At 37.8% G+C, this 27,121-nt stretch overlaps 1 protein-coding gene across 2 annotated transcripts in view; it reads right to left on the reverse strand.

Annotated features, from left to right (window-relative positions):
* Positions 1–1,264: 1,264 nt before the first annotated feature.
* The window catches only part of ANTKMT (adenine nucleotide translocase lysine methyltransferase), a 102,229-nt gene continuing 76,372 nt past the window's right edge, over positions 1,265–27,121 (reverse strand). For both annotated transcript variants that reach the window (XM_044089229.1, XM_044089228.1), the window contains 2 exons: positions 22,000–22,050; positions 1,265–3,088 (listed from right to left, as the gene is read on the reverse strand). In XM_044089229.1, the coding sequence (XP_043945164.1) occupies positions 2,897–3,088; positions 22,000–22,050 (243 nt within the window). In that variant the 3' untranslated portion in view covers positions 1,265–2,896. The remainder of the gene's footprint in view (positions 3,089–21,999; positions 22,051–27,121) is intronic.

Below are 27,121 nucleotides of genomic sequence, written 5' to 3' on the forward strand. Positions count from 1 at the left end.
ACATTTCACTAGGCTTCAAGGAGATTTGATTAAAGAGTTATCCAAATCTCTTTCTGGAGCTGGAAATGCTGAGGCTCAATCTTCATTAGTCTCTCAGTTGGCTACCCTACAGGCTATATCCAATTTGTCCATGAGACTTATCTTGCATACTGCAGAAGGCACCTCAAGAGCTGCAGGTTCAGGCATTTCCATCAGGAGACATGCCTGGATGCACCTGTGTGATTTTGTGGAGCCCTTCAAGTCATCATTCATCAGTGCTTCCTTTGATAGCACTTCTTTGTTTAGCCCCACAGTAAAGGGCACACCCTCAAGGTGTGAGAAAGATGGAAAGTTCATCCCTGCAGTGGGAGTATGTTTTTCGACCCTTCAAAGGGCATTTTCCAGGAATCAAAGGGGAGGTCGAAAAACATGGTTCAGAAAGTCTCAGGGTCATTTCCAGGACACAGGTGGAGTTAGTTCCCCCAGAGACAAAGAGGGAAGTGATAATAGAAGATGACACCCCTGTGTCAGAGGAGGCCTGCAAAACAGAGGATCTACAGATTCCTTTTCCAGCCGAGCCTTTAAGCACTCCTGAATGGAGGCCCAACTGTCTACCTCCGGAGGCAGTCGGGAGTCGCTTATCTCTGCACCGGAGCCTGGCTAAGTATTACAAAAGCATGTTGGGTGCAGATAATTATTTCCAGAGGTTCTATAATTCCCTTTTCCCTACTGCCTCCATTACCCAGGAAAATTCCTGATGAACTGCATTTTGGTGAAGAGTTACAGGATTCTTCCCCTCCGGTGTTTTCTCTTCACTTTTCTAATTGGTTTTCTTAAGGAGTCTCTAATTTTTTTCTTTGCTCCCACCTACGCAGCATACTTACTTGCCAGTAAGTGAATTTTGCTCAGGCTGGCAGAATTACTAGCTCTTATTTCTCAGTTTCTTTTTTCATACTGGGAGAGATTGAATTAATCTGTGTGCAGCCCCCTTGGAAGTCTGTCTTTCACATTTTTAAGCCAGCACATAGCCAAAAATAACCTCTGTACATAACTTGTCAAAAAAACAACAAAAATATAATCCTATTGCCAGTGACTTCCGTGTATCACAATAGCAGCACATGACATCCAAAAAAAAAAAAAAACTGAGACAGAAAACCACAGTAAATAAATAAGAATAAAAAGACAGGGAGGGAAGTTGACCAAATAAGAGTCATATTTAAAGGGAATACAGTAGAACAATCTGACCTGAACTTGGCTTATTCTTGACAAAAACAAATGTGCGTCATTAAATGAGGAAATAGTTTAATACTGCAGTGAAATATGCATGTTTAATCACTGAACAATCTGGGACCATTTCACACTATGTGGTATGCTTAAATGCAGCAAAAGAAAACTGCTGACTTTGGAGAAATGAAGAGCATTACAGGACTGGAATAGGAGCAGGAGATAAGGTTAAAGTGTTGGTGATGAAATGACTTGAGCCTGTGGCTAACTCCATATGGTTGAAGAGAATGGACAAGATCATCTCAGATCTACAGTTCAATAACGCTATCAAATATATTAATTCATTGACTTTTGAAAACCACATAAGTAACAAATCCAACATTTCAGAAAAATGCCTCATTCCAGCAATGCACTCTGTGATAGCTAAACGTACATAACTACCCAGTCAGAATCATAAGAAACAAAATTAAATTTTCTATGCCACAATTTACTTGCTGCTTATAAAAAAGCTCAGAAGGTTTTTGCTTCCCAGCCAGTTAAACAAATGAATTAAGTCTGATTGAAAACAAAGTAAATAAACTGGTAAATATATCACATCATTTATCTGAGACCAAATTGTAAGTGCAAATGACATTCAAATGTGTGCATTATACTTGTCAAACTGTACTTCTTGGAGGCTACAAGTACTTGATTCAAGGATCTCGTGCCTCAAAAAATACAAACATCCACATATGTCTGCCTCTCATTGCATCACAACTGCTACAAGGATCAGTAATAAAAATGATGTGGTGTATTTTGTTAGAGTGCCTGATACAGATATTATCTGAAAGTATTTGAAAATAAAAATAGAAAATACAGTCATACAGCTGAATTTTATACTACATTTTATACAAAGAATAAGTAACAAATATTCATATTAAAAGCAAAAAAGTGATTATTCTAAGTTTTGGCATTTCAACAGTGTGCACTGCCTGAAGTACATACAAAACTGTAATATCTTAGTGAAAATGACATACTTTCCTTTCTTTCCCTCCAACCCCTTGCCTGCTGATTATTAGCCACTTCATGGCCAACTGATCTACTCATTCTCTCATCAATAACGGCAAGAGTCAGCTAAGAGAGGCCATTATTAAGGCAGTCATCAGGGTGGCTCAAGTATTTTTCTATGTGGGTCTACATCCTCATGTCTGACTGGCTAAACAAGGAAGGTGGACATGCAGTGGGCTGATTGCACTCATTGTCCCTCATTGCCATAATGGACATTGCCAGCTAGCAGCCCTGCCTTCCAACTCTGAGGCGTAGGAGGTGGTTTCTCCAGTCTCCACCAGAGAAATCACACTATCCCAATGTGCTCCCTGAGCACCCGAATTCCTCCCTTCCCCTCTCCCCAGGAGTGTTACATGAGTATTGCCTCTTCAGTCCTGCTCCTCTTTGCCTTGCTTTTCCAGTGTTTTGGCCACTAACTGAGCCCTGGTGACATAGGTCACAGTCAGGGCTCCATCCCTCTACACCAGACAGTCAAGTTGGAAATGCTATTTCTGGTGTCTTTGGGATAAGAGGGAAGCGTTGGACCATCTTTCTACATAAAGATTATGAAAATACAAATCTGCATTTACACATCTTTTGTTGACAAAACCACAATTTAATTTTTATGATTGTTGTTTGTGCTTTGAAAAGGTTTCTTTGTTTTGCACTATACTGCTGTCCCACATGATGTAGATTGAGCGTTTTGAATCCGCACCTCTTTAATGTCATAGCTCCAAGCCCGATCCACTCCCTCTCCAACAATGCAGGATGGTTTCCATGATGGAAAAGGGAATCTCCCTGCTACAACACGGGCATTATCTGGAAGTTCATCAAGCAATTTTGCTTCTAGTAAAGAGAGCTATCACAAAGAAAAAATGAAAAAAGATTATGGCACAATTATCCATTCGTGACAGTCTGCTGCAGTACTACATTAACGCCAGACCAGTAAAATCATGAATGTCAGGTTAAGCCAGAGGTACTCATATTCTGAAATATCATGCTTTTTAAATAAGCAATATTTTTGATTTATAATTATATGAATAAATAATACTCCTAGCCAAGATACCAACTCTACCTCCCATACTGAAAAGTACATACATGATAGCAGGAGTGGAACACCAAAGAATGTATTAAAATTCTCTTGTTAATATGATACTGTGTTTTACTTTATAAAACTGCTGGATAGCATTTTCTTATCACAGCATATACACACATCCATCAAATTATCAGTATGGCTGAGACCTGTTTCAAAACTTTATTTTTAACTTTTTGATAAGCTAAATAAAGTTTGAAGTAAAAAGTATGGCATTCACTGTGAAAGCAAGCTAGAAGAATAATGGATATGCTTGGTAAATTAAGTAGGCAAATTTACATCATTATAATGTGCCAAAAGCCCAGTTTATGTTTACAGAAGAAAACACCATGGTTATTATGTATATCATAAACAATACAATACAATACAATAATGGGCAGCAGTCAGCAAAATGAATGCGGTCCTGTTATTACACAACTGTATTAATTACACATGCATAAATTCTTTGGTATACAGTTGAAAGCACTTATAAATGAGGAAGAAAATCAAGTTATGGCAAAAAATCATACTTTAAGAAATGTGAGTAATATAATTTGTGTAACTGATATCAGTTATGCTACATAATAAGAAGTTATGTACCTACCATAACGTTCCATGTTAGTTGTCCTCTTTTCGCCTTCTTTCTTGCTGGTTGGGTTCGGAGCCGATCCTCGGCTTCAACTCGGCCATCTTCAAAAACTCGAGAGCTGCTTACTGGTTCGAGGCCCCCCTATATCCCATGATGCCTGGTGCTAGATACCCAGATCTCGTTTGGTAAGTCTAACTGCAGACATAATAATACAGGAATCCTATCCTAGAATGCATAAATCCTACTGGAGAAACTACTAGTCAGAAAGGAATAGCCAGAGAAGACTCAGCCAGTGGAAAAAAACATAAGGAACTCTTCTCAGTCTACTAGGATAGGGGGATGGAGGGTGGGACGCAAGAAAGAAGGCGAGAAGAAGACAACTAACATGGAACGTTATGGTAGGTACATAACTTCTTAATGTTAAGTTGTCTATCTCGCCTTCATTCTTGTTGGTTGGGACAGCGTCCCTAGCACCTCAATCCTGGGTGGCTCACCGGAACAGACTCTTCAGAACAGTGGAACCAAAATCAGCTCTGCTCCTGGAGGCCACGTCCAGCTTATAATGTGAAATGAAGGTATGAGGATTGGCCCATGTAGCTGCCGCACAGTAGTTTCCATTGGCAATCTTGCCTGAAAAGCCACTGAAATAGCTAGAGCTCTAGTGGAGTGACCTTTTGGTTTAGTAGGAAGCTCTTTATTCCTTAGCTGATATATCAATGTAATAATAGATGTCAACCAACTAGATAAAGTTACTTTTGACACTGGTAGACCTTGTTTACCCTCAGCATAGGACAGGAACAGCTGGTCTGATTTTCTGATTTGCTTAGTTCTATGCAATTAAAAACGTAACTGCCTATGAACATCCAACTGATGCAATTTGTACTCCGCCTTGTTGGAATAATTTGGAAAAAACACAGGGACATCAATAGACTAATTCAAATTATTCTCAGAAGAAACCTTTGGAAGGAAGGAAGGATTAGTCCTGAGAGAAACTCTGTCATTGTGGAAAACTAGATAAGGAGGGTGAACACAAAGAGCCTGAAGTTCAGAAACTCTTCTGGCTGAAGTAATTGCAACCAGAAGTAGGGTTTTCTAAGAAAGAAACTTCAAAGAACAAGAAGCTGCAGGTTGAAAGGGGGGCAATATCAGGGAAGCTAAAATCAAATTTAGATCCCACAGAGGCGGGGGATCTCTCACTGGGGGCCTGAGTAAAATAGTCCCTTTGAGAAAAGCTTTACAAAGCTTATGGGACATAATACTAGTATCTGATAGGCCTGTATGAAAGTTTGAAATTGCAGCTAACTGAACTCTAATCGTGGCAGAAGAAGATCCAGCATGAAAAAGTTCCACTAAAAAATCCAAAATATGGTGCACAGGGGCTGAAAAGGGATCTATATTTCTAGCCTCTGCCCAGAAAGAGAAACGTTTCCACTTACTAGCATAAGTCTTTCTAGTGGTAGACTTATGCGATGATAAGATGATTTCATGCACCGAGTGGGAGATGTTCGGAAGCCTGGCTAAGGTCGGAAGTGGAGCAACCAAACAGTGAGCTGGAGAGATTGAAGGGATTGGTGCAGCCTGCCCGATTGATGTATCAGGAGGTCTGGAACTGGGTCCAGGGCTGCTCCAGAAGGTGATGATGCAGGAACGGGAACCAAATTTGTCGAGGCCAGTAAGGGGCAATGAGGATCATCTTGCATCCCAATGTGGTAGCTTTCTGTATTAGTTTGGGAAATGGAGGGAATGCATAAAGAAGTCCCTGAAGCCAATCGTGAACTAGAGCGTCTCTGGGAGAGTGTCCGGGAACAGGGAGGAGAGAGAAGAAATTGTTGCACTTGCTGTTGAAGGGGGTGGCAAAAAGGTCGCAGCAAGGCTGACCCCATTTGCGGAAGATTTGGTCCGCCACTGTCTGATTGAGAGACCACTCGTGAGGCATGAGAATTGCTCTGCTCAGCCTGTCCGCTATAACGTTGGACTTCCCAGGGATGTGCGCTGCTATTAGAAACCATTGGGAAGAGATCGCCCACTGCCAGAGTCTGAGTGCTTCTCTACATAGGGGGTAGGACCTGGTTCCGCCTTGCTTGTTGATGTACCACACTACCGACATATTGTCTGTTTGAATTGCAATGGTCCCGGTGGGAAGAGAGTTCTGAAGAGCTTGCAACGCCAAAAGCACGGCCCTCATCTCCAAGACATTGATATGCAGATGGTACTCCTGAGGCTGCCAGGTGCCTTGGACTGTTCTGCCCTGAAAATGCCCCCCCCCACCCGATCAGGGAGGCATCCATGGTCACAGTAGCCAATGGAGGAGGAAGAGCAAATGGTCTGCCCTGGGGTACTGATGGGGAAACCATCCACCAAGCAAGTTGGTTTTTGCATGTCTGTGTGATCATTATCATGTGAGACATTGGAAGTTGCTGGAAAAAACATTGGGTGAACAGCATCCACTGAAGAATCCTCATATGAAAACGAGCAAGGGGGACTAGTATGATAGCTGCTGCCATGAGACCCAAGGTTTTTAGGACGAATCTGGCCTGAATATTTTTGCATCCTAATAAGACCTGCACATGTTGGCGAATGTCTAACACTCTGTCTAATGGAAGTCTCGCTGACATGTCCTTTGTATTTAAGTTTGCGCCTATAAAGGTAATAGATTGACAAGGGGACAATGCAGACTTTTCGAAATTTATTGTGATACCTAGTTTGGAGCAAGTTTGGATGGTGCAGTCTCTGGCTCGCAGCAGGTGATGTCTGGTGGTAGTAGTACGGAGCCAGTAGTCTAGATATGGAAACACCTGGAATCCTTGCCGTCTCAGTTGAGCGGTAACTACTGCCAAACATTTGGTGAACACCCTGGGGGCTGTGGTGAGACTAAAGGGCAGAGCTCTGAACTGATAATGACTGGCTCCCAGCCGGAAGCGGAGGAATCTTCTGGAGCGTCTGTCCATTTTGATATGGTAGTATGCATCCTGAAGATCTATGGAGCACATCCAATTGTCCTGACCCAGAAAAGGTAAAATGGACTGTAGCGTGACCATCCGGAACTTCGTTCTTTGAACAGACCTGTTTAGTCTGTTGATATCCAGAATGGGTCTCCAGTCCCCTGCCTTTTTTGGTACCAAAAAGAACCTTCAGTAAATTCCGGATCCTTGCTGGTCTGCTGGGACTGGCTGGATGGCTCTTTTTCTTAGCAGTTTTGATATTTCTTGAACTGCTTGATTCCTTAGATTGGGTGGAACATCTGGAAGGGATTTGTTGGGAATGTACGGGGTGCAAAAGAAGGGGATTTTGTAGCCTTCTGATATGATAGACAGTACCCATTTGTCTTGTGTTATACTTTGCCAGGCTTTTGGGTACAGCGATAATCTTCCCCCGACTGCCTCCGAAGGTGCACAGCCGGGCAGCACCTCAGGGATGCTGGAAGGGCTTGTTAGAGAAAGATTCTCTGTTGCCCTGATTTTGCGGACCCCCTCTGCCCCGAGGGCGGCATCTATTGTTGTTCCCTGCTCTGCCCCTGGAGGGGAACTCACCACGTGTGTCAGGCACGGCTCCCTGGGGTTTCCAGAACCACATCTTCCCACTCTTCTGACCTTTGGGATATGGTCTAGAAGGAGTGGAAAAACAGACTCCCACAGCAGAGAGAGTCTTGCCTTCCTGCTCACACCTGCTAAGGGTATCCTTCACCTGTGGTCCAAAAAGAGCAGAACCATCAAAGGAGGTGTTGGTGAAAGACGCCCTGAAGGGTTCAGCAAAGTTACATAACCGCATCCAAGCATGCCTCCTCAAGGCCACACCTGTGCCTGTGGCCCTACTCGCACCATCGGCTGCATAAGAGATGAGCCGCATGGAGGAGTTTACTACCGAATTAAGAGTCACCAGCTGGGAGACAACCATAGTCTAGGCCCACGCAGCTGATGGATCTTGAAGGGTATCTCCTAGCTCTTTAAGGAGATCCCTTTGAAGGCAGGTAAAGTGGCACAAGTAGTTCAACGACCTCATGGAGAAGGTCGCTGAGGAAAACATCCGCTTCCCATATCTGTCCATCGTCCCAGATTCCTTATTAGGGGGATGGACAGACAAAGAATTTTCAGCCAACTCCTTTTTTGTGGCCGCTGCTACCACCATGGCATCAATGGGAACACCCTTTGTCATTTGAAATTGCTTGTCCTGTGGTGCAGTAATAAATTTTGTGGGTCTTCGGGGGGGTTGGTTTTACTGTGTCTGGGGCTGACCATGCCTTCCGAGCCACCACCGACATCAGTGGATCGAAAGGAGGAGACACCCTGGAGGTGGAGGGTCGGGAACCAAACGCGTCCAGGAATACCGACTCATCCTCAGAAGAGTTAAGTGTATTCCAGTTCCCCCTCTGCCTAAGTATCTCAAGGATGTCTGAGAAAGAGACATCTTCAGAGGGGGATCTCGGGGACCCTTCCGAATCCTCTAAGTCGGTATCTGAAGTGACAGACTCAGGGGAGTCAACATGCTTCCTCTTGCATTTCCTCTTTTGAGGGGGTTCCTCTGAATGATCAGGGGAGGCCTCGGAAGAGGAAGATACACCCAATGGGGTGCCCTGGAGCGCTTGTTCCCCACGCTTGGGGTCTGGAGGTGGGGCAGAGGCAGATGCAGGCACCATGGGGGGAGGAGCCGATGAGGCTGATCGTGGGGCTGACTCAGAGGCCAGCACACTCCTCATGACCTCGAAGGCACCCCTTCCCAATAGTAGAGAAGGCTCTGGCTCCGAAGAGACTGGAATCCTTCCCGGCACTGAGAGAGATGGCTCCGAAGCCGATGTAGGAGTTGAACTCACCTGTGCCGAAGCTCCAAGAGGGAGAATGGGGTTGGACAAGGGTCCGATGCCACTTGCCCCCCTCGGAGCCGACGAGGGAGTCCCGGCACCCAGATCCCTCCAAGGACGGCACCATGGAAGCTATCGGAGCTGACGACGAAACCGAAAGGGTAGGTATTGGCACCGACGGTTCCACGATCAGAACCCCAACAAGCTCCGACTCCGAACTCAAGGGGTGAGTTGAAAGAGGAACTCCTGCAGAGATGGGCGGAGTCGAACCCTGATGAGGGGGGCTGGATAACATTTTAGCCAGGGCCTGCGATTTTAGAAGCCTGCTCACCACTCTCTCCACATCGTGGTCAGATAGTCTAGAAGACCGAAAAGAGTGGAATCGGTGACTTCGCTCCGACTGTAACAGAGGCGACCCCGAAGCCGAGTGTATCGACTCTAGGGATGGAGATCTAGAGCGTTTTTGGCTCCCTGACGGTTCTGACACCAGAGATGGGGCCGACTGGGAGACAGGTACTTCGGTTCCAGCCGGAACCGAAGTTGAAGCAGACGCCACACCCGACGGCTCTGAACTGGGAGCCGACAGCTTCACTGGCTTAGAGGGTTTCACTGGCTGGGCCTTTGCTGGTGACCCTTCAGGTTTGAGCAAACCCCTAAGGATTAGCTTATTCCTACGCTCCTGCAGGACTCTTCGACTAAAGTTGTGGCACACCGAACAAGAGTCCTGCAGGTGTAGGGTGCCCAAATAGTAGACACAAGACGTGTGACCATCTGTCAGTGGCATCTTCTGACAGCATGAGTCACACTTCTTGAATCCAGATACTTTCGTATCTTTAGACATTCCTGTAAAAGGAAATATCAATCGCAGAAAAAAAGCAACAGAAGGGAAGTAGGTAACCAGTAAAACACACGCACTCAACACAAGTTACCCCACCCTAACAGCACACACACACTATATATATCTAAGAAAATAGTAAATAAACCTACTGATATACAACAATTTCTAATAAAAAAACTACTATATAAATATTGAAGAACAAGGATTAGCCTCTAACTAAAAACGGCTACCTTGAAGAAAACAAAAGGGGGAAGGGGAAAACTCTCTAACAAAAAATGAGTTTCCAAGGGAAAGGAGACTAAATTACAAATAGATAACTAGACTACTAGAACTACTAGAACTATTCTAAAACACTAACTACAATACAAATTTTTATATAAGCTAACAATAAAATAGAAAAATATGACCTGAGCCAGCAAAAGCAACCTCGCAGCAGAAGCGGCAAATGAGATCTGGGTATCTAGCACCAGGCATCATGGGATATAGGGGGGCCTCGAGCCAGTAAGCAGCTCTCGAGCTTTTGAAGATGGCCGAGTCGGAGCCGAGGATCGGTTCCGAACCCAACCAGCAAGAATGAAGGCAAGATAGACAACTTAACATCGACAGATTCTGTAAAAATGACAAAGAAATGTCACACATTCATTGTTATGAGGAAATGAGATTTGTGGAATGACTTTACCAACAAAAAACAACTGTGCAATGCTCACCCCTAATTGTCACACTGTTGCTTAATAAGGAAACAAGGATTTGTTTGATGGGTATAGAGAATAAAAGAACACAATTCTGTCTCTGTAGCTTAAAAGGTAGCATGACTGAATTTGATGCTAGATCAAAAGACTATGAGGTCTATTCCCACACTAGATACTTTGATTAATTTTCCAGTACTGAATAGGGGGAATCTCACAGAAAACGAAGAGTGCAAATGCAGAGTGCTAAAGAGAAAATAAGGCTGTAACTGGATAAAATGCATGAGTTTAGAAAGACTGCACAACTTTTAGGACAACAACAGAAATTAGAAAGGGTAGTTTGTTGCCAAACTTAGGCAGCCTATAACAAGAAAAGTAAGCAGGGATCCTGTGAGATATTAGAGATACTACAGAGATGTTATGAAAATCTGTATAAAGCAGAGAAATGAGGAAATAAAGAAAGAGCACAAATGGAAATATTTATGAAAGACTTAATAATGAGAAGATTAGAGGTACATGAGGCTCAACAACTACCAGTTTTAGATAGGAGGCGATGAGATAAAGATGGTGATGTATAATCAGTCTTCAGGAAAGTCTACAGGAACAGATGGTATTCCTCTGGAAGTTAGGAGGAAAAAAGTGATAAAGGTCTGGAAGATTTGTTTAAAAGTATTTTAAAAGAAGGGAAAATATTTACATCTTTTTTAAACATCTTTACTAATTTACCACTTAAAACATACGCAAACGTGCATTAACAGAAAAACCATATTGACATTTTTCTATATACATACATTATACATCACATATATTTTCTTTTCTTGTAACTATCATTAGTCCATCATTACATAAATTGCTGAATTCCTGCCTTTCCTTAAACCTCACTCCTCTTCCTCCTGAGCATTATTCTGCATGTATTGTTCCTACAATTTCTATTTATTTCTACACAAGTTTCTCATTCCCTTTAGTAAAGATCCTCTTCAAGTTATTTAACCTCTTTTATAATATTCAGCACATCTAATGTAGTTGGTTTAGACTTTGTCATTTTTCTAGTAATTGCTTTTTTTGGTAGACAAAAGAATTAAACTTAATGAAGCCTTACTATATATCCCAGCTCAAAAAATCATTTCCTTAGTTACAGCCACTTGGTCAAGAACTGAAGATATTTGGATGGAACATTTTGTGCAGGTTAAGAATGAAGGCTTTGGTAACATTCAAGTTTCAAAACAGACTTTTTACTTTAGCTATTTCATGCTGGATACCTGGTCAAGGAGCTAAATTTGAAAAAAAAAAAAAAAACTTAAACTCTTCATTAATTTTTTAAGGGACAACCAACAGTGGGAATTGTATACTTGATACATCAGGTACTAAAGTATATAGACAACACAGAATCCCTGTTTTGCAAAAGCATTAAACTTGATTACTTTCATAGAAGTAAAGGATTTAAAAGATGTTAAGATACATAGTTAAGTTAGAACTGTGAACAGTCCAAAACAGGACCATACATACACCAGATTCTCTACGTTTTCCACACTACTTATATATCTTTGGTACACAAAGAAGTACTGCCAGACCACTTTTACTACACAACTAAGTTTAAAGATTATTTAAAATGAGCACACATTCAATATCACAGAATGGTGTTCTTACAGATTAAAGCATCAATTACACCAAGCAGGTAAAATGTCACTGCAGCACGTCAACAGCACACACCAGTCAAGGCTTGATAAAAACTATTTATTGAAGCGATTTTCATTTTCTAAAATAAGCAAACTTCTTCAGAAACCATTAATAACTTTTAAAAACATATAGTCACAGCTGTTACTGATGAACCAATCACAACTCACGCATTGCTTAACCATTTTTTTAAAGGCAACTAATCTACATATAATAATACCACTAATAAAATACAATTTAAATAACTGTTAGCAAAGTATGAAATACTAACAGATCATATTTCCAACAAAATAACAATGAAAATAATAAACATAATAAACATAATCTAATACGCTTAATATACTCTATACTTATTACTTGCTGTTTTTTAAAACATGCTATTTTTTAACCCATACTATTTTTTAAAACCAGGCGACTACCTAATGAAAAACATGGCATCATCGCCTAAGACTCTTTAACTTAAGGATACTACTTATGGAGCATGGTGGCATACTGATGTTCATAAATTATTTCCCGGAGCCTAACTCCGTTTTGCCTACATAGAATGCAGGACAACACTGACATGTCGCTATATAAACTAGCATCTTCGAGTTGCAATTAAACCTAGATCTTAGTCTAATATGGAAACCATCCACTATTACCGAGTGTATGTTATCCACACATTTAAAGTAATTGCAACTTTGACATTTGAACATCCCTGGAATTTTTGGGTGAACCCATCATTGTTGTTCAAGTATATCTTTTAGATTCCTACCTCTCCTGAATGTTACACGAGGTGTATCACCCATTTTAACAAAGATGGTAGAATTGGTTCTAAATAAACCCCAATTTTTCTTAATAACGTCCAAACAAAAATAACTATGCAAGTTAAATGTGGTGATAAAATGTACTTCAGTTTGTGTATTAATTACAGGGCTGCATACCATAGTGTCATTTGAATCTAACACAGAACTTGACAGTTCGGTGATAGGTTGTTTAAATCCTAACAAAGGTTTATATATCCCATTAAATCTCTTGTACTGAACTTCTTTTATTAAATCATCAAGTAACCTTACTGGATACCCTCTGTGCAAAAACGTGGATTTCAATAACTGGCATTCCTCCACAAATTCTTGATCATTACTTACAATCCGTGCAGCTCTCACTAATTGCCCTTTAATCACACAGCGCTTCTGATAGTAAGGGTGGCAACTTGAAAAATGTAAGAAAGAATTGGAGTAAGTGCTCTTTCTATAAATATTGGCAACATAACCACCTAAATCCCTGTTCTTAGATATCCAGATAAGCTATGGCTTCTTTACTAAAGGTAGCTGTAAATTGTAGGAATTGAGTTGACATTAAACATTTGTACAATGGAGTTGCTAGTATCAGCATCTCCATTTAACAAAATGAAAATATCGTCCAAATAACGTGTATAATAAATAATCAGGTCATTAATACTTGTGTTCTTAAATACATATTCAGATTCCCAATGGGTCATTACTGAATTCGCTATACTTGCCCCACATGGGGAGCCCATAAATATTCCAACTTTTTGTAGGTAGAAATTTTCACCAAACATAAAGAAGTTATTGTACAAAATAATTTCCAATAATTCTGTAACCAGTGCTACCTCATTATCAGGAGTACAATATTTTTTTAGCAACGAATTTACCCATTCAATTCCTACATCCTGAGGTATACGTATATACAAATCCCTCACATCTACTGTGAGGAAGTTGTAATCCATGTTAAATTCCAAGCTGTCCATTCTTTTAAGAAATGACCATGAATCTTTACATATTTGTTGTTCCTTGATCAAATATTTTTGTAAGAGTGTGTCCACAACTTTAGCATAAGGGTAAGTAGGTGAACCTCGGCCATCAACTTACGGTCGCATAGGAGGGTTTACCATATCCTTGTGGATCTTAGGTATCCCGAACATGCAAGGGTACTTGGGGTAAGTAGTAAACATATAATTATAAATATTCTGCTCTATCCTCCCCTCAATAAACAAATCTTCTATACTATTTTTGATGGAGCTGTACGCTTTATTTACTTCCGATCTAGAACTCACAATGTATGCAGGATTATCTAATAGTGAAATCATCCTTTCTACATAATCCACATTATTAAATACCACCAGGCCCCCACCTTTATCTGGTTTACAGATAACGTATGTCCTGAGTTTTAATATACTCAAGACATTCGTGTTCAAACTGATTAGTACTTTGTTTAGCGGTAGCGAGCAGCCCTCTTTTAATACCCTGCCTTATATCCAACTCACATAGTTGTTCAAAGACTTGCAACAAAGGATGTAAAGGAGGGTTAAACGTACTGGGGATATAGAACTGATTTAAATTAGAGTCATTAGCTACAGCACCCATCATTAAATTGAAGTTTAACTTCCTGGTGAAGACTTTAATATCAATAACAGTCTTCACTAAGTTAAGCTTTTGTTCAGGAACATAAGTATAGCCTTTAGACAAAAAGTCTACTATGTCCGAAGAAATAACAGCAGAAGAAAAATTAAATACTTTAAAATCACCTGTCTTATTAATGATAATAACTGGCTGAGATGTTAAACAGTCACTAGACTTTCCAGTAAGTTCAATACCTATATCACTCTCAGGCAAATTAAAGAATAACATATCTTCTGACGATGCTGTATTAAATACAACAGGCACAAGACTAATGTCAGAATACTCAAATGTTTCTACAATTAAGTCTTTCGTTTGTTGTATTTCCGTTGCGATTTGTTCATCTGGTAATTGTTCTGCTGTTTTGGTTTGGCCCCCATATAATTGGCAGACTGAAAATTTGAATTTTGGTTTAACTGACCGTTCCTGTTCTGATCCTGTTGAAGATGTAGTAACCTTTCACTCCTCCTTACTTCTTGTTGACCATCAACATTCACATTACTTGCTGAATTAAAATTATTATGATTTGTAGCAGTTTGTAGACTATAATTCTCACACTGATATTGATTATTTTCCATTGTATCACTATCAACATTAACCAGTGAATTAGAGACTGGAAGGTCTTGCCAAACTTGAGCCGCTGAAGGAACTGGATATGCAAAACCCTCCTTATATGCTTTACAGTCATGGTCCAGTTTCTTTATTTTATTGCTTTTCAATTTGGCCAAATATTGATCTATACTAGAAAACATGCCAGCATATTCATATTTGTACCTGTAAAAGTCAGCATCCAATTTAATACTGGTATCCAATTCTGCTACTTTGGTGCTAAGCTCGCTAACCCAAATGGTATAATACTTAACCATAAGGTCCAACAACTCAAGCCCTTGGCGGTCAAATAATTCTAACAATTCCTTATGAAAAACTGAGTTGGCGACTAACCCAGTTGGAAATTGGTGGTGTCTTAAGCCTTTTGGCACCACCTTCCATGACAAACATTCACAGAAATAAGCTATTTCAAGTTGCGTTTTTTTTAACTTTACTAAGTGGCCATCCAAAGATTTAAGCTTAGCCACTATATCCAATAATAAAATATTGTTACCTTTATCATGATGCTGGGACTCCGTATTCGTTGGTATAGCACTGATGAATGAAAAGCTCTGAGAGAGCCATTTATTTATCTCCGGAAGTCCCAATAAACTGGATTCACCAACAGCAGGCAAACTAATAGCAGCACAAGGGTGTTGAGTTAACAAGTCGCCCAACAATCTTTCATTACGGACCTCTGGTGGTCCTAACGCTCCTGAGCTGCCAACCAAACTCGTCAGTTCCGTGGAAACCAGTGGTTGAATAGGTTGCCCCTGCAATACTGGGGCAGTGCTTCTAACTGCTTCCGACCTTGAAGCTGAAGTGGTAATAGTAGTAACTACCTCCTGGTTACTAACATTCACCGGGGGTAGAGTAGTTAAGCTGGAACGCGCCAAGACCGGTAACACATCACGAATCTCCTTTTGTTGGGTGTCTAACCGATCAAGTCTCTGAAAAATGGACTCCATCCTGAATAGCAAAGAGTCCAGTGTATTACTATTTACCGGTGTATCATCATTAGCTGGTGTGTCAATCTCCACACTATCACGGCCCCTCAATAACTCCAGTGTCACGCTGGGTTTGAAGCTGCTTTGACTCGCTGCCATGCCAAAGTCCAAACAAACAAAAACTGAAAATGCTAAAAACGACAAGCAGGTAAAATGTATGGTCACTGCAACATGTCAACAGCACAAACCAGCCAAGGCTTGATAAAAACTATTTATTGAAGCGCTTTTCGTTTGCTAAAATAAGCAAACTTCTTCAGAAACCATTAATAACTTTTAAAAACATATAAATAGTCACAGCTGTTACTGATGAACCAATCACAGCTCACGCATTGCTTAACCATTTTTTTAAAGGCAACTAATCTACATATAATAATACCACTAATAAAATACAATTTAAATAACTGTTAGCAAAGTATGAAATACTAACAGATCATATTTCCAACAAAATAACAACAATGAAAATAATAAACATAATAAACATAATCTAATAAGCCTAATATACTCTATACTTATTACTTGCTGTTTTTTAAAACATGCTATTTTTTAACCCATACTATTTTTTAAAACTAGGCAAATAATTATTGAAAAACATGGCATCATCGCCTAAGACTCTTTAACTTAAGGATACTACTTATGGAGCATGTTTGGATTGCATGAAAGGATTTATGAACATCAGTATGCCATCAGTAAGAATAAGCAGGACAACGCCTTAGCAAAACATGTCCAGTCCTATATGGACCACAGATTTAAATTTTCAGTTATAGATCAGGTGAATATAGACATAAGAGGTGGCCCAGCACCCTTACGCTTAGAAGAGTTAGAATTGGCATGGCAGATTAAATTAAATGCCTATAACCATCCTGGGTTGAATGAAACATGCTCCATAAGTAGTATCCTTAAGTTAAAGAGTCTTAGGCAATGATGCCTTGTTTCTCATTAGGTAGTCGCCTGGTTTTAAAAAATAGTATGGGTTAAAAAATACCATGTTTTAAAAAACGGCAAGTAATAAGTATAGAGTATATTAAGCTTATTAGATTATATTTACTGTTTATTATTTTCATTGTTGTTATTTTGTTGGAAATATGATCTGTTAGTATTTCATACTTTGCTGACAGTTATTTAAATTGTACTATTTTATTAGTGGTATTATTGTATGTAGGTTAGTTGCCTTTAAGAAAGTGGTTAAGCAATGCATGAACTGTGATTGGTTCATCAGTAACAGCTGTGACTATTTATATGTTTTTAAAAGTTATTAATGGTTTCTGAAGAAGTTTTCTTATTTTAGCAAATGAAAAGCGCTTCAATAAATAGTTTTTATCAAGCCTTGGCTGGTTTGTGCTGTTGACGTGCTGCAGTGACCATACATTTTACCTGCTTGTCATTTTCAGCATTTTCAGTTTTTATCAATTACACCAAAACAAATTGGTTATTATAGAAAGAATGCCATCATATATGATGAACTTCAGATATTTTAAAGAGTGGTTTGACAAAAAGGTTAAACAATTATCTGTGAATAAATGACAATAGGGAGGAAGAAAAATATATTGTATGGATTCTTTGAAGTCCTATTTGCATGGCAGAATTTCTAATTGTTGTCACAATTTTAAGGTATGGAGTAACAAGTTAGTTAAAATACAAAAATGATTTACATTACACTAAATTAAAGTTATAAAAATGAGAAGCTGTATTTCTTTATCTACTGAGTACCTTAAGTAAGAACTATGAATTGACAATGAATCATAAAGTTGCAATAGTGCTACAGAAATACTCTATTAAACCAAAAGTCTTACATAGACTGGCAAATAGATCCAAAATAATTACAAGGTCAAGCCAGATAAAAATATTCAAATTACAAGAATAGAAAAAAAAATGACTCCTGATACTGAGAACATAATTTCTGCTTTTAAGACTATAATTTTTATATAAAACTTTTACTATAAAAAATAAAATAAAAAACAAAGATTTCTATGACAGTTATTAGAGTCCTTAAATAAAAAATGTAAAAAATAAATTGTATAATGCTAATATTAATATTTTATTAAACCCCAGAAATAATACAGAAATACTGGAATAAATAAAAAAGCTAAAATAAACTACAACTGCAGGAACAGAAAGGATAATATGTTACTCCCCAAATTCATATAATTTTTAAAGACATTTTCAGTAATGAACATAATAATAATAATAATAATAATAATAATAATACTCTATCATGGAAATATGCGACACCCCCAATGCTGAAACAAGATAAAGATCCAGTATGTTGTGCATCTTATTAACTAATCTCATTACTACATGTTGATTATAAAACATTCATGTTGATATTATCTAGAATATTAAACTTAATAATACCATCAATAACAGACAAAAATGAAATGGGATGTATAATTAAAAGTGAAGGTAATATTAAAATGATAATGTTGACTGATTATACAAATCTTAATAATGTGGAACTAGCTAGGTTTTCTAGACACAAATATTTCAGTTCACTTGGATGATACTATTTATTTAAAGTGACAGAAATATTTTGATTACCTAATTCATGTATGAGACATATAAGAAAAGTATATAATAATTTGGTTTCTTATATCAAAATCAGGGTTTATTTATCTCAGGGATTTAGAATGAATGAAAGTACTTAAGTTTGCCACATTCTTATTTGTTTTAGGAACACAACAGCTGACAAATTCCACAAGTCAAAAATAATCTACAAAATTTATAATCAATGATACATTTACATTTAAAACAATTGATTATATATTACTAACTTTAACACATAGAAATGCATCAATTATTCAGCTAGATGCTATATTATATATTTTTGAAAGTATATCTTACTTTAATACAACAAAACTAAATCAATACTAATTAATCGGAAGATTAATATTTCTTGAGCAAAAATTATCAATACAAATAGAATTATAAGCAAATTAAATATTTAGAAATTATACTGACTAATAAATTAGAGAATATCACACAAACCGCCTATGATGATATTGTTTAAGGAACTGATATCAATATCGAACAAAATATTTTTTTAATGTTCAGGGACAAGTAAAATCTAATTACAATGGTACTCTCCCCTACAATTCTATAGGTAGTACAAACAGCATCCCTTATACTACATAAAAATCATATTAAAGACATAATCTTTTTTCTATCTTTTCTATGTTATCCAGATAAAGTAAAATATTATGTCATCAACTGGGATTATAAGGGAAACTGGCTTTTTAGACACAATCCTGGAGACTGGTCTCTAACATTATAGTTATATTACAATAGTTAGTTAATTCATGTACTACAAAATGGATTTATTTACATGATATGATAGGTAATAAAAACTGTCAAATAATAGACATCATTAAATCCCTTCAGTGTTAAAATGTTGGGGGTTTTAGGTGCCTATTTATTTTTTTATTTTATCATGAACACAACAATATACATATATATGTATATATATATATATATATATATATATATAGATATATATAGATATATATCAATATACACACATATATATATATATATATATATATATATATATATATATATATATATACCTGAATTTTTCGAAATCCCATATTATCGAATCCCAGTTTGTTGACACTGAAAATATCAAAATCCCACATCATCAAATGAGCTGAACACTGAAGATCTACTGAGCGTACGTAACCAGTTATCCAAAAAGAAACAAAACCCAAACCGCACCATCCCTAACCCACACAGGTGGGGGGGGCTATACTCCCACTCCCACTCCCACACCCCACCCCAACTAAATATACCAACTCCAAGATCACACTAAAGTTGGGAAAAGGTCAACATTCAGTGTCCCGCAGAACAGGTTACTTACCCTGTGAAGATCTTCATTGTTCTGCTGCTTCAATGAAGTGAGGTTTGATATTTTGAGTGTTGACAAAATGGAATTCGATAATCTGAGATTTTGATAAAGTCAGGTAGACCCATATATATATATATATATATATAGAGAGAGAGAGAGAGCGAGCGAGAGAGAGAGAGAGCAAGATACTATTCTAATTCTATTAAATGTTCTATATAAACATTCAGTTTTGAAAAGAATGAGATATTTTCTACATTCCCAATTTTTTCAACCCAGTTTTTACTGAAGCATCCAGTGTTGAAAAAAGTGACAAAATGGAAAATAAATAAGCTTGTTTTGATTGCTTGAAAGGTACTACCATATTACTAGCAGAAAACACTATTCATAAACATAGTTTTGATTCAGGAAAGTAGTTTATTATAGAAAGTGCAAGTGTATGAAGTGCAAACAAAGGATGAATGGAAGAAAGTAGTCTTATTCATATGATATCTGAACTTATCAGGAAATGGCTGGGAAATTTTGACAGGAGTGTGACTGAAGTCTAGGGTCAAGGGGATTTCAGCCATCTGTTGCAAGAACATACATGAAAGGAGAGAATATTTAGAAATGGTTCAAACTAAAGCAGAAGGGTTCAGGGCCCTGTGAGGCAGACCATGTAGTCTCTGTTCCTCATCCTAATTTAGGGCAACCATTCTCTCTCCACCTTCTCCCTCTCTTTGTTGCTGTCTGATGATCTTGCCTGTCTACTCTATTCCTTCCTGCATCTTCATGTCCTTGTTTCTGAATGCTTGTACTGTACTATACTAATGCATCATCAGCACCTGCAGATTGTGCTCCCTAACACCTTCAACCTAGGGCAGCCAAGGCAATGCACCTCCTTACCTCCTGACCCTGGGGAGAGCACTCCCACTTCCTTACACTTTTTCTATGCTACTGTTAGCAAATGGCTTATCAGGGTACCATAGTCAACAGTGTCAAATTCTGAAACAGACAAAACAGGACCAGTACAGAATAAAAATTCTGATCTCTGGCCATAAAGTGATCACTCACATTAGTAATAATGGTTGTTTCAGTACTATAAGGACAGGAAAAATTAGACTGGCAAGGACTCATAAGCCTAATGATCATAACATGTGATATAAACTACATGTAGTCTATCTTCTTGATAAACTAACCAATAAAAAGGAAGGCTCAAGATAGAAGTTATAAAGAACACTGGTGTCCAAAGACTGGGGGTAATAACCTGTATCAATAAAACAGCAAAAGCTTTAGTGCCCAGAGAAGATACCAATATTCAATAAATGAGTAAGCACAGCACACATTTGCTTGCTATGCCAAGTTTATAGCAGCAACAGATCAACTTGCAAGTTGTAAAGCATATGCTCAAATACACAGTCAAGAATTCATCATAATCATGAATTTTAAACACTAACCAAGAACAAACAGGACAAACCTCATCAGTTTATAAGAGACATTTGTGGAATCAAAAGGAGAAAACACTGACCTTACAGTGAAAACATTATCAGTGAAAAAAAAAATGGCAGTCATCTTACAGTGACGTGATGGAAACACATTCCTTGTGGTGAGACAGGCTAAGCTGTACAGTCCACAAAATAATCCACCATCCAGAAAAGCAGGACTGGACAGACAGCTGCTGCTTAGATTCTCAGATAGGAAAGATGCCTCTTTGAGAAAGTTTTCAGTCTGTTAGTGAGCACATTTGTCCAGATCAACTGTATCCTCGCTACTGTAAGGACAACAGACTGAAAATCAGACCATGGCTTGCATGCCTCAAACAAGACAGGAAGTACCTAACCTGTGACAAGCTAATCAAGACATATGGAAAGAGACTTACTACAGTCTGCTATAAAGATTATCCAGATCGACCACACTATTCTATGAAATAATTTGAAGGAATACATAAAAAAATATATTAAGCCATGCCCCTTCACCCCCCAACCTGGAGCCTCAAGTGTTAAAGTCACTAACTAAATCTTGGCTTCCCGGGTTATGGTCAGGACTGAATAACTCTGCACCTTGCAACCAGGCTCAATGGAACTACCTTGGTTAAACTGACAATTAAATAATTAAATTTTGTGGAAAATTCACTTATGTGGGCCCAAAAATACAAAAGAAGCAAATATCTCAACTGTTACATCCCATAAAACAAGAAAATACAGCAAAACATATTTTGGTCTTTATTGTTACTGTGTACAGCAGTTTCCCTCAGACGTTTTCCCCAAGTAAGCCAAAGTTCAGTCAATTTCTTTTAAACAACACTTACCACACTGGGAGCAAGGAACACTGTAACATTGCTACAATCTGCCAGAGTGACCTAAGAAGAAGAAAAGTTGTCAAAACACCAGTCTGTAAAAGACGCACACAAACCAGAACTGAATTTAAAACGTGCACTTTTCATGTATTTTTATTATAACTATTTAAATATGTGAAGCCAATTTGTTGCTAAATATTCGAGAAGGTTATGGTTAAATCCTTTCAGGGTAAAATGGCATTCTTTTTTTTAAATGCCTTTATTGAATTATCATTTGTGACATTGATTCATTTATATAAATGTAAATTTGCCTTAGTGTATTAACAAGCTTACATTTACAAACATTACACTTCACATACATTGCTATATATCATATAACCTAAGTAACATTACATAAATTATTTAATTCCTGCCCTTTTTTCAAACAAGAAACATATTCATTAAACCATCAGTTATAACATAGGCAATCATACTTTTATATAAATGAAAACAAACCACACCAACACAATCCTCGTTGCAAGCATTTTATATCACAAACAGTAGTGACACACTCCCAATTGCAAGCATTATACATCACATATAATCTACCCAATCATTTTTAGCCAAACATTACATAGCTCATTTAAGTCCTGCCTTCTTTTAAACTTCATTCCTTTTTTGTATGCATTGTTCCCACTATTCCCATTTTTTGCTATGTACTTTGCCCTTACCCTTTTCTAAAGATCTCAATTCCAGTTGTTTTATCTCTGTTACTATATTCACTACTTCTAGTATAGTTGGTTTAGATTTTGATTTCCATTTCCAAGTAATTGCTTTTTTGGCAGCTGCCATAATTGGACACAGCAAAACTTTACCATGTCTAAGCAATTAATTCCGATTCTGTATCATAGCTCAGAAAAATCATCTCCATCATCACACCAATCTGCCCACCTAGAATCTCCGATAGTGCATCCCGGAGGGAAGTTTTAAAGTCTACCATCTCACTACACTCCCAAGAAATAGGTTCCCAGTTACCTCTTTCTTCCCCATCCCACCCTCAAACATTTGCTATCTACCTGAGGAAAAATTTTCCGGAGTCTACTTGAGGTATAAAAATATCTATGTAAACATTTCCAAGCAAAAATCCTAAATCTTCTAGATTTTGTTGCATATTTGGGAGGCATACATATAGCTTCCCAATTATTTCTTTGTGAATTGCTTATCCAATCTCTCTTCCCAATCCTTTCTAACTTCCTCTGGTTGATTCTTATAGTTATCATGCAATATTTTATATGCTGTACTAATTATTCCTTTTTTAATGGCAGCTTCTGTTCTAGATTCTACTAAAAACTCTACCAGTGTTGCTCTTTCATTTAGGACCCCCTATCTCTTTCTCTTTGCCTATAGTCTGATATCAATCCTTGATACAGAAGGCAATTTCTAACCTGCAGTCCAAATACATTTTTGGCGTCTTCCCATTCTGTCATCTTACCCTCTCTTGTTATTTGCTCCCAATACCTTGGTTCCTTTGCCAGTTTTCTCCAATAAATTCCAGCCCCCTCTTACCTACTGTCTGTATCCCTAATTGCAGTCATTCCTATATGATTATCTCCTTAAAGGCCTGCATCCAAAATCCCAGTCTGTCCTTGTTTCTTGAACTTCCCCGTTTCATTATCATCCCTTTCCACTTTGAATTAGAGTTTTCTGCTTGCGCTTCGTATAGGAGCCTTAACTGTGTAGCTCTGAAATACCCCTTCATATTGGGTAATCAAACTCTACCCTGTTCTACTGGAAGAATCAGCTTATCCCACTTATCTCTTGCCATCTTCCCCTCCCAGATAAAGTCCTTCAGCTCTTTATTAATTGCTATCCACAACTTCTGCTCTGGTTGATAAAAATATGCCTGACCTGTGTATAAGACAAATGGGGCTAAAAGCATTTTAACTGCATGTATCTTGCTATCCATATCGATATAACAAAGCTTACATTTTTCTCAGTTTTTGTATTATCTTTTTAGTCTCTTCCCGCATATCCTAGCTGCCACACCAAAATAATTTTTAATCCATACTCCTAAATACTTCATTTCATTATGTCCCCATAAATATGGATATTGATGAACCAATTCATGTGTGGGTACATAATTTACTACTATTGCCCTTGTCTTAGCTTTACTAATTTTGTATGCCAAAAAGATTTGAAACTGTCTCAAAATGTTCCACAAATGTCTTTTTTTTTTGGCTTTGTCAGGTATAAAATAATATCATGTGCAAATAGAGCCAGCTTTTCTTACCATACTGATTGTATCCTTGAATTTTTGAGTCCCTTATTTTCTTTGCCAGTGGTTCTAAATTTAAGGCAAATGACAAAGGGGAAAGAGGACACCCCTGCCTGGTTCCTCTGCTGAAGCATAAATTATCAGAGAGGATCCCACCCACTTTAAATTTCGCCTCCCATCCCTCATATATCCTCCTAATCAACATTATAATTTTTTAGGAAATGCAAATGCTTTCATTGCCCTGCCCATAAAGTCCCAGATTACTCTGTCAAATGCTTTCTCTGCTTCAAGACCCACCAATAACAATGGTATTTTCTTACATTATGCTTCCCTCTGGATCATTAATGTTCCTGTAATGTTGTCATATTTTTGGCTCCCCTCCACGAAACAACAATGATTCATACCTATCAATTTTGGCATTACGTTTGCCATTCTTTTATAGACTTGAACACTTTATAATCATGGTTTAGTACTGAAATGCACCTGGAAGAAGCTGGATCTGATGGATCTCTACCCTCTTTAGGTATTACAGCTACCACTGCTTTCTTCCAGGATGTTGGTACTTCCCCTCTAAAATACTGTTAAAGAAAACCTTCCAGATCATTATCATTTTCCCCCCCTCCTAGCTTCCAAACTTCCACAGGAATACCATGTATTCCTGGTGACTTTCCTATAGATTGGTTACACATCACAATTTTTATCTCATCTCCTCCTGTCCCAACCATCAGTAATTGAGCCTCATCTACCTCTAACCTTGGCATAGTTAATTCTTCGAATAAACATTTCCATTTGTATCTTTTCTTGATTTCCATATGTATCTGCTTTATACAGAATTTTGGTAAAATGGCATTCTTAAGTGTGTTTTGTACTCAAGTATTTTATCAGAATGACCTGATTTTTTTATTGTGAACTGCCACAGGGAGATGACATATACCTCCTTATATATGTTTTGTGAATCCAGCATTACAGAGGGCTTTTAAAGTCAAAGTCAGACACAATGCTTGGTTTCCATTAGGATGCTATTTAATCTCAGCACAAAAGGATGGGTAAAGCTAATGTTCAGAATATATGTGTAGTAAGTTCTCCTGATGTCAGAAGTAAAAAAAAATCCTACATATTAAACCAGAAAGAATATATATTTTTCAGTTTTAACACACTGTAGCTACAAGCCATACTTTCAAGTGGCTAAATCTGTGGGGTTAGATTTATAAGTATGCTACACTCGAACCTCTGAGATTCTTAACAACTGCAGTTCTAAATGCCCTGTTATTGTCTGAAAGTTTTTATTGAAATATCAAACATGGCGGAGATATATAGCCTTTCTGAGATGCGTCCCATGGATTGGCTTTAGTTTATATGCCTTTACTACCAGAGTTTGACATTTTGCATTACACTTGGTTTTTAATGTAGGTGATGTGCTGGACATCTACTCAGTATGTGGAATACAACAATGACCCGAAATACTTCTTTATAGATTTGTCATTATATTAGGAGAAAACAGTCTTTTGTATTTGACCACAGTGTTTTATCTGCAACACGTTACTGAATGTTAAATGTTTGAACTAATTCTGCATAGTGCTACACTGACAGTCCTAAAAAACAGAGGTCTTAAGTGTTTTTTTTTGTAGTTAATCATCCTGTTTTACTCTCTGAAATTTCATAATTAAATCTCTAAGGGGGGCTAAGATATGACATTTTACAGGCAGTAACATATCAGTATATTTAGAAGTATCCATTGCCACATTTTTACATTTTGCATTATAGCTCTTTTAGACTGGGAGTGCTGTTCTGAATTTCTTCTGAGTGTACAGAACACATGAAATACCGAGAATACTTCTCTACTGAGCTGTCGGTAGCACAGAAGTAAAACTCTTTATGCTTCGGTAGAAAAATATTTGTCAGTTATAACATGCAGTGGCTACAACGCTATGCCTTCAGACAGACATATCAAATTCAGAAGTGAGCTGCACTTGATAGTAGTATTACAGACTTAGATGTGTTTTGCAGTTAACTTCCATGGTATTAATATTTGATCATTTCAAATGAAATCTCAAAGGCAGACAGAGGTACAGCCTTTCAAAGACAGACTACAGTAGCTTTAGGTCATATATATATTTACTGTCACAGTTTGCCATTTTGTATTATGTTGTGTTTTCATTGTGAGTACTGTGTTGAACACCTGCTCAGTGCACTCAGTAAAATGATGTCCTAAAATACTCTTTACCAAGTTATTACATCAGAGTTAATATTTTAAAACTGAATACAGAAATGTTTTTTTTTGTCACTGGACTTATTTAAATTCTTATGTAGTAAACTGCATCACAAGATAAAGTTGTGTGTGTTTATCTTTATAGCTGAAGTCAATTGTTAAGTGCATTTTGTAGCTGATGGCCCTACCACATTATTTTCAGAAACTTGCTTTAATACTTTGTATTGTTTCACAAAAATGACCCTTTCCTACTAGATACCACCAGCAGTCTTAAATGGTCAACAGAGTGCTATGGTTTTGCCATTTATTTCACAAAAATACATATTTTGCTTCTTTTTGAATCTAAAAAGTATGTATTTCAATCATATTATTTGTGTGTTAATGTGAAACAAGAATCAAAATTAATACTCCTTTCTAAGAAAAATAATATTTTTTTGTCATTTGTATGTGTTATAGCGAAATAAGCTTTTATGTGCTCCAACAAGCATGTTCATATTTCAGATTCTGTTGTCTACTTTCCCTAAAAGCTATTAGGATGTGCAAAACAAAATGAAAGCTGGATAATCAAGGGGTCTTTTACTGAAAATTTCATAAGCATACCTTGTACCAAAACAGACATACTGTTATTTGAAATTAAGGTGGTATTCAGGTGAGAATGGCCTTTGTAAATT

Source organism: Protopterus annectens, chromosome 12.part0 (genome assembly GCF_019279795.1).
Source record: "Protopterus annectens isolate FY-2018-M chromosome 12.part0, PAN1.0, whole genome shotgun sequence".
NCBI lineage: Eukaryota > Metazoa > Chordata > Ceratodontiformes > Protopteridae > Protopterus > Protopterus annectens.